Genomic DNA, 9,304 nt, shown 5'->3' with positions numbered 1-9,304 from the left:
TGATACCCTTGTTAACCATAGGCCACAGAAACAGATGACCTTTACATCATCTGGCCTATAGACCACAAGGTCTGAAAGGGGAACTTTACTTTACAAAGTAAAATTGACAAGTTTTGTCTGCTATAGTCTACTCAAATGTGCATTCACTAACAAGGAAAAAGACTTCACACCATTATTAGTAAAGCAACAATGTGTGGACATCTTCAGTGTCTAGCTTGAAAAATGCTTATCCAAGATAGAAATTTTCTGCCTAGGACATTTATTAAATAAGAAAGGGCAGCTAGCTGAAAGCAATACAGACAATAATTATCAAAGCCAAATAAGGTTACAAAACAAAATAAGGATGAATCCCAAGATTTTCTAAACCAATATATATGCTACATATATGATCTGCAGTTTTCATAGAAATTAAAACCTCATAACTGTGATGGAAAACAAAAAAAAAGGAGGGTGAAGGGGTACAACAAACTAAAGACTAATGAGGTTCTAGTGTCTCAGTTTGAGAGCTGCAGCGTTTGAGAGCTGCAGCATTTGATAATGCATTTGTATACATGTTCATATCACATGAGGCTGGAGTGATTTGTTACACTAGCCAAAATTGGCACTGGAACATGTTTAATGTGATCACAGTCAACATAAAACAATTTTGTATAAAAATTGTAGTAGAGTGGTAATTAGAAAATATTTTATACATACACAAATAATAGTTATAAATCTCTTTATAAAGCAGTATGTATGAAAATGTCTTCGTTTGGCAGAAATTTGTGGTTTGTACAATTATTTTGGAAAAAAAACAAAAAAAAAGTTTTTTTTTAAATAAACAGTTTCTAGGCTTTTCTGACTTAAACAAACAAATGTTTGTCGTTTACTTGTACAAATCTATTTCTAAATCATAATGCAAATAAAAAAAAATTTTCATTCCATTTTTGAAAGTTTCAACTATATGTATTTTATTGTTCTTATCATACTTCTTTTACAAATTCTTTAACAGACACATTGAAGCAGATATAATACAAACATTGTTTTCAAAGGCAAAGGAATTAAAACATTTTTTTTTACAAATCTACTTTATAAATAAGGCTACCATTGAAAAAACAACAACCTGGCTATTGTATTGAACTAAAATGAGTACCATACCCACTAAAATACCTTATTACCAATCACAGCTATGACACACTGGGTACTCAAAATAATGAAATTAAAAATACAATTACAGCTATAAAGTTTTAAAATCTCAAGCAGAAAAGTAAAAAAAAAGGTGGATTTTTATCAATAGTAATTATAGAAAAGAAGTGCCTTCAAAAGTTAGATAATATTACATGCAGCCATAGGGCTGCAGTGTTGTTATTGTTTGTCACATAAAACTTTAGAGGTATGGTAGTTTTATTTAGATCAACTATTTAATGCCATCTGAAAGACTGAATTATAACAATAGATGTTGACATAATGTAATCAAAGACAATGGTACATGTATTAGTATGTAATTTTCTAGTTTGCATATTAAGCAAAAATTGACTATTGTCAGACAAAGGTCACTTGTTTGATTATTTCCTTGCTCTGGTTTGAATCTACATCTGTTTCAACAGAGACCATTGAAATGGTCTGCGTTCCCATATCACCAGTGCCGCAGAGCTCTTTAAAAGACTGCACATGGTATTTCACTGTCTCAACGCCCATGACAACACCAGCTCTCATGGTCCTGGCTGCGGAGCTACCAGTCTCAACAATGTTATGCACATAGACACTGCCACTCTCCTTGATAGATTGGACATTTTTTCTGACACGCTGCATTTTACGGCCCATACCATGGCGCAGCCTTCCTTTAGAATCCTCTAAATATTCTAAAAGGGCTTTGGGTGTCCACTCCTTTGGGCTGTTACCTACATCTGTAGTGTCATATTTACTGGAGTATAGTGCATCTTCAACTGTAAGAGAGTAGCCAGATTGTGCCTCTTCGTCATTTCCAGAACCTGCATTGTCATCTTCATTGTTGTCAAATGCTTCAACAGAAGCAGCATTACTGGTTGTATCAGGCTCATGATGAGGCGCAGATTTAGAGAACAGTGGTACAATGAAATAAAACTTGTGTTGAATTCTTTTGACCAAAGACTTAATTACACCTACAAAAATCCCTATAATAAGGAGGCCAGAGGCTGAGTATCCACCTATAAACAAACTTTGAACAAATACAGGCTTAATCTTAGAAAAAGCTGAGATCTGAATCCGAAGTGAAAAATTTCCAGCCTCATTGAATGTCATACATGTGAAGTTTCCTGACATGCTCCCTCTAAATTTGTTTACTATTAAGTTATTTTTACTATCAATATGAATGGTAGTGCTTATATCAACATTAGGCTCTTCATATGTTCTGAATGTAAACACTTCTTCATCTTCAGCCATGTGTAAGCTTTTATACTGCAAGATGTCCTTTTGATGACTATAGAACATATCCCCCCAGGGAGTCACCCACATGACTGATGGTGAGGGGTAACCGTTAGCTGAGCATCGAAACACCAAAGAGCTTGCAACCAGAGCAGAGGTTTCATTGGCTGGCCATACTTTGAGACTATAAGGGGCAGTACATTCTAGTAGTGTTTCATTGACACCATCTAAGCTTTTTCCATGCAAACTTGGTGGGCTATCACATATAGTTTTGTCTGCTGAGACCAAGGTCTTCCTATGGTCAGGAAGATGCTGTAACAGTTTAAGGAGTGTACATGAACATTCTAAAGGATTACTGGATATATCTAGATACTCAAGGTTCTCTGTTGCAGATATTTCACTTTCATTGCCAAGTACATGAAAAGCTCTTAGTTGATTACCATGCAAGTTCAGCTTTTTCAGGTTCCTACAGCTAGAAATGTGCACAGAGGAAAACTCTTGTATGCTGTTGTTCTGCAAGTTTATTTCCTGAAGGTGTTTTAGCGAAGACAATGTCAAATAGGAAATAGCTTTCAGGTTGTTGTAGCTTAGGTCTATAGCAGTCAACAAATGAGTGTCATTAAAAATATTTTCATCAAGCTCCTGGATCGCATTATGAGATAGATCTACAGACGACAATGAAGCAAGGCTTGAAAATAAATTGGATGGTAGATTCTGAATAGTGTTGAAGCTCAAGTTTAAAACAGAAAGACTATTCATTGATGCAAACATCTCAGGCCTAGGAATCAGAAATGTGTGAGAAAGATCTAAAGTATGAATAATGGACATACAAGAAAACTTTACATTTAACTGGGAAAAATTGCCTTGGAGTTTCAATTTGACATGGCTGTGAGTCTGCCTTGGAATCTTTGATATCTCTTGGCACAATGAATTCCACTGGCTCAGAGATTCAATATTACAAATGATACTAATGAGCCCATCAGCTTTAATATCACAGTTACATACAGTCTGACAAATTAGTGGGCTACTGTGCGAAAGTGGCACCATAGTTTTAGCTTGGCCCAGCATCTCAACAAGTACAAGCATTGATAAAAATATCATTTTCAACAGCACATTGAGTTACTTCTGAAACAAACAAAAAGAAAACAACAAATTAGTGAAGTTTACAAGCATTATACTAAGTGAGAATGAATAATGGAAAGATTTTTAAAATAATTTCATTAAAAGTATTTTTGACTTTTAGGTAAGATTCTTGATACCAACAACCAACAAATAATTTTTTAAAGGTCTTCTCTTTTATCTTATAAAATACAGATGTTACTTTAAAAAAAACATAAATGATTACATCCAATGTGTGTCCCTAGGTCAATCTAATCATGTATGTTAATCAATGACTTAAACTCTGACAAATCATTGGTTTTCCTGGCTGATTAAGGCAACCTTTTCCATGGGAAAAGGAAAGAATATAGGGAAGAAGGAGTATGTGTACAAATTTGTCCTTGCATATGGAACAAGAAATGTGCCTTTATTTTTGTGTCTGAGTATTAAGGTTTTGTTTTTGCATTTGAACATAACCTGTATAAATGGTGGTAAAAAAAAAAAAAAAAAAAGACCACTTTCAGACCTTGCAATCTATAGGGCAGGTGATGTAAAGGTTATAATGTCAGAGTGTATGAAATGATGAACAAGACTCTGATATCTGGTTCAGTTTTTCATTTAAAAAACACCTAACCAGAAACCACAGTAACCATAGTAACTCTTGACCTTTTCTTTCAAAGATGTATTCATTTACAAAACAGATGGTTAAGGTCTTAACATCATATTTGAAAACTACGCAGCCTTTTCCCACACTCTTTATAGATTGTATGGTTAAACCTAGGAAAACAAAACTCTGAAATTTTTGGTGTATGGGCAATAGTAATGAATATATGCCAGAGTGGATTTCTATACCAATTTTAAATTATATTTGATGTTAACTTGCGCTAGTGTTTGTAACACATCTAAGCTAAGACAATTTTCTTTGTGCACCTCTGAACAGATTAATTAATGAATCCTAATATTCTATGTTAATAAAAAATTAATTATTATTTCTTGCATCACCTAGAGCAGGGGTGGGCAAATTACGGGACGCTGGCCAAATACGGCCCGCCAGTGTTTTATGTGGCCCGAGGACACCTACAGAATTCAGGTGTGCGGTGTGTCAACAGATTAAACATATAAAAAATGCAAATATATTAAAATAAAATAATTTTTAATATCTTCTTATCAAGTATGATGAAGAGTCTAAAGAAATGTGTCTACATTTCATTTTAAACAAAATTTAAAGCAAATGAAGATTATGCTTATATTTATTGGCAATATTTTGAAACATTCAGTCAAAGACATAAACTCATGCCAGTCTTATGCAATGCTATAAAGAACTGTGTTGAAAGTATTCGGTTGGCTTGAAACAAGATAGCAAGTGTGTCAACTGATGGAACCCATGATATGACTGAGTAAAACAGGTTTTTTAAAATAAATTAAAGAACAATATCCCAAATATAAACTCTTCGTGGGAACGTTTGCACAAAGCTGCATCGAATATCAAACATGTTAGAGACCCAATTATCTCAGCTAGGAGTGTTGAAGATATGGAAACAAAGCGTTCCAATGCAATGTTCGGTACCATATAGTAGTATACGCTTGCTTAGCATGAGCAAGGTATTGAGAAGAATATGGGATTTCAAGGAAGAAATTGGTTTAATTTCCTTGAAGGACATAGACTTTGACATTAATATTTCTAATGAAGAGTGGAAGACAGACAGACAGACAAGTTTTTCATCGCAAGTATTGCAATGGGTTGCTAGCACATGAAATGTATTTGCATGTTTTGAAACAAAGCTCTTCTATTTCTCCAGGCAAGCAAGCAAAAACAGGTTTTGCCATTTTCTTTTGCTTTCCTTACTCGGTCAGACTATATTAACGCTACTTGTTGATCAAGAAGCATGAAAAGGATCAATGTAGCTCAATGAACTCTTTATGTTTTGTCTGTTCTATTTTTGTGAATGTTTCTGTTGTGTTGCTTTATATGAGAAAAGAGTCCTTGTAATCACAACAAATTTCCATAAGGATCAATAAATCAGTCTTAGATTAGTCCAAAAGATGAAACTATTTCTAGTAAAATTCAATATATGTATTTACAACTTAGAAAAATATGCTAGCTGTCTTTTAATTTACATGTTTACTGTATTAAACATTTACTTCTTTTTAACTACTTATTGAGGAATTACAAGAAGATCTAGCGATTTCTGAAACTTATTTTATCAATATTTTTTTTAAATGTTGTTATTGTGGGCTAAAGAAAAATGCTTGTTCACAGATGTATGTGGATCCAAATGATGTAAAAAGTTTAGCAGCAAAGTTTTTTTAAAGTGTGGAACTACAGCTTCTGGTACCCATAAAATCCTTCCGAAGAATTGATTTGAACTTCTCTTTCAGGTCATAATTTGCTAAGAGGTATTTCCTCTGGAGCTGAATCAGCTTCTGTACGAATTGGTGAAGTGAGGGTATTGAAAACAGAGAGAGAGAGAGAGAGAGAGAGAGTATATTTATATGAGGCAATAGACTATAAATAAGTAAATCTACTTCTTTTAATACAATCTAAATAATTTTTAATTAACACAGATCTATAATTTATTTTTAGCAATTAGATAGCAATGTTCAGCGACGGTGCTTAGTGTCCAATGAAGGGGAAAGCACAAAAACTGTGTCCAGCAAAGGAGCATGAAGTGACCCAATTTATTTTAAAATGAAATCTAGACTATGGGTGGTAATACAAAGGAACACAGCTGTTTTTATTGTTGAAGAAGAAGAATATGATTTCAGTTTTTTTGTAAGTTAAACCTTCACCAATTAAAAAAATAATTTAAAAATTTGACCTAGTTCCCAAAAGTCAGTGTTCAGATATAAGAATCTACGACAGTATTGTTTATTTGTTTGTTTTACATGTTTCAGATGTTCCTTTACATGTTTCGGATGTTCCTTCAGAGTTGAAGATAATTACTTCCTAGTCCAAACCTCCCGCAGACGACGGGGGATGGAAGCGTGTAAGGGTTTGAACCCGGGACAATCGATAAATCTGAACGACAGTCCAGTATTATTAACAGAGACATCAATAAAAATGATCTTATATTATATTCGTTCGTTTGTTGTTTTTTTAATAGAGAATAAATGGGCAAATGTTTGGAGTGAGCTTGGTACATTGAATGAAGTTTAAAAATGCTTAGATCTAGACCTACTAGATAGATCTAGATTTATATAGAAAGAATTTAGAAGATTCAGTTAGGCAAGAATGGCTATCCTAACCTGTACTATACTAGAAAAGATCATCTGTATTAGAAATGTATTAAATCAATAAACAAAAAACACAAACATTCAACACACATTTAATCATGCAAACAAAAAAAAAGTCTAAAAGTCAGTATAAAAGTCAGTATCCCAGTGACCTAATTTAGGTAGAATAAGTGTGTTCATATTTTTATTTTTTGGTGTTCGTATTTATGCATACTTTCAAAACATCTTAATGATTTAATGTGAGGGGCTATACCTGGGGATCTTAAAATTTAGTTAATGTTAATATAGAATTAAAATCTGAGTTTGTTGATGCCTAAAGCCTAAATTTAGAGACTGTCCGAAATTAATTATGGTATCCGGAATCAAATAATATGGGTCAAATTTGTCCGAATTAAATGAAAACACATATATGGCCTTTTTAACCTTAAATATAATAACAAATATCTAAGGTAATGGGTACAAATATAAGTAGTCATCCTTATTCTCCTTAAACTAAAGAAGATTTTGATACTTCATTTTCTTTTCTATGTTGAACCATGTCCATTGTCAAATGATTAATAATGAGCTGTCAAAGTCAAACTTTCAAATTTGGGCCTATAGTAGGCTATATGTGTCCGAATAGCATAAACTACTCTATATATTTATATTATGATAGATCTAGATCTATTCTATAGACAAGATAGTCTACTTTCTAGATATCTAGAATATATAATATTAGAATTAATAATAGATCTAGATTTAGATTCTAGACTGAGACTCTATAAAATTTTTATATCTAAGATTGACTATCATTTCTATGTCTATGTTACACTATGTATGGATTATATAATAAATAATAATATAATTTATAAATAAATTTATCTAGATCTAGAGATTAGTTAATAATCTAGATATTCTAGATCTAGATATCATATTAATATTAAATATTTATTATTATTATGTACACCACAACAATTGAACAACCAGTCTTAACTTTAAACTAAAACTTACACTGACAGTTACGGTCTATTAGACTTGTCTTAGACTATTAATAAAGTATTAGATCTAGTCTAGATCTATATTATTATTAATTATATTATTATACCTAATAGATCTAATAATTTAAGTAAGGCCTAATAGATCTAGTACTAGATCTAGATCTAGAATCTAGATCTAGTAAAATCTAGATTCTGGATCTAGTTATAGTACTAATTATACTATTTACTATTAAGGATCTGTATATACTATAGTTACACTATAGTAACTTAGTAAGTTGTAGATCTATATACTTTTAGTACCATCCCTAGATGTACGATCAAGTAGGTCTAGATCTAGTCTATACCAAAAAATAAATAAAAATTACTGTAATTAACAATTTTAATTGATTTAGATTACTAGAGATCTAGATCTATAGATCTATCTCATAATGGCCAGGAAATCTATTTGAAGTAGACTCTATTTGGTTTCATAAGCCTCGACCAAAAAGAAATTAATAATAATAAACCTTATTAACTAAATCTAGTTAAATCCTTAAATAATAGAAAAACATATAATCTAACTACAAACTTTCTATAGAAAATAACATGAAAGTATCAATGTTAAAAATACTACTTAGACGGCATAAGGTTAAATTAATTATTTTTAGAAGTACTGTTGTCTAATGTTATTGACAGTTAAAATGGCATATTTGTGAACTAACTTTAAGTTTCCTAGAGATTGTCCATAAATGACGTTCTCCGAAAGATTACAGATGTTACTTCAGAAAAGAATATACTTACGTCCGATGCATTTCATTTGTCAAGCTAGTCATGCTTGTTGACCATTTAGTGACACATGAAATGCGTTGCACGTAATTATCTTCTTTTTTTTGTGTAACGTCTGTATTATAAGATAAGATAATATGCACGTTAATCAATGACTTAAACTCTGCCAAGTCGTTGGTTTTCCTGGCTGATTCAGGCAAACCATTCCATTCTCTAATGCCAGTAAGGAAGAAGATGCACTTGTACGAATTAGTCCTAGAATATGGAATAAGAAAAGTGCCTCTATCTTTGCATCGTTCTGAGTATCTAATTATAGGTTGTGTTTTGTAAATTATGGTTCAGTGTTTTATTGCTACTTTACTTTTTATTCTTCAGCCCTGAAGTGTCCCTAAGTTAAGTGATTTTGCTAATGATGTTACACTAAATGTGAATATTCATCAGTGGCGTAACCCTCACACGGCCGGACACCCCCCCTCCGGACGAATTTTAGTCAAGAAATCAAACAATTTATATACGAATTTATTACTTATTAATTATTTATATCAACCTATGTTTACATTAATTTCGCCCCCCCCCATCATGTGCAAGTATGTTGACCTATTTAGTGGGGTGGGTAGAAGACGATGGCATCAATCCCGCCCCACTTTATAAACTTTCGACTGGGGGGGCGGTCCAATTTATTTGTAGAAATCACAGCTTGTTAACAGAATCAATGAAATATTTATATGATTAAAACTTAAATTGTTATTGATATTTTAACCGATCTTTATATTATGTCGTTCCCCTGTTGGCTGATTGGGTGGGGTGGGGTGGGGTGGGAAAATATATCTACTACTCTTCCCACCTAA

General features: G+C 32.6%; 1 protein-coding gene across 5 annotated transcripts; it reads right to left on the bottom strand.

Moving 5' to 3' along the window:
* Nucleotides 1–519: 519 nt before the first annotated feature.
* On the bottom strand, nucleotides 520–8,383 carry LOC106078144 (leucine-rich repeat and fibronectin type-III domain-containing protein 5-like). Of its 5 annotated transcripts, none has more exons than XM_013238902.2 (2): nucleotides 8,305–8,383; nucleotides 520–3,507 (listed from the first exon to the last, which is right to left on the bottom strand). In XM_013238902.2, exon 2 carries the CDS (start codon nucleotides 3,481–3,483, stop codon nucleotides 1,522–1,524), a length of 1,962 nt encoding a protein of 653 aa, XP_013094356.2. In that variant the 5' UTR covers nucleotides 3,484–3,507; nucleotides 8,305–8,383; the 3' UTR covers nucleotides 520–1,521. The 5 variants fall into 5 exon arrangements, with proteins under 5 accessions (XP_013094356.2, XP_013094357.2, XP_013094354.2 ...); XM_013238903.2 differs by having other exon boundaries at nucleotides 8,260–8,367; XM_013238900.2 differs by lacking the exon at nucleotides 8,305–8,383 and adding an exon at nucleotides 7,983–8,124.
* Nucleotides 8,384–9,304: the final 921 nt, after the last annotated feature.

This window comes from Biomphalaria glabrata, chromosome 13 (assembly GCF_947242115.1).
Source record: "Biomphalaria glabrata chromosome 13, xgBioGlab47.1, whole genome shotgun sequence".
Lineage (NCBI taxonomy): Eukaryota > Metazoa > Mollusca > Gastropoda > Planorbidae > Biomphalaria > Biomphalaria glabrata.
This window is presented reverse-complemented; position numbering and strand designations above follow the sequence as displayed.

What these genes read in the sequence shown, in the direction of transcription:
- LOC106078144 (XM_013238902.2), bottom strand. Translation starts at nt 3,483, where the DNA reads ATGATATTTTTATCAATGCTTGTACTTGTTGAGATGCTGGGCCAAGCT.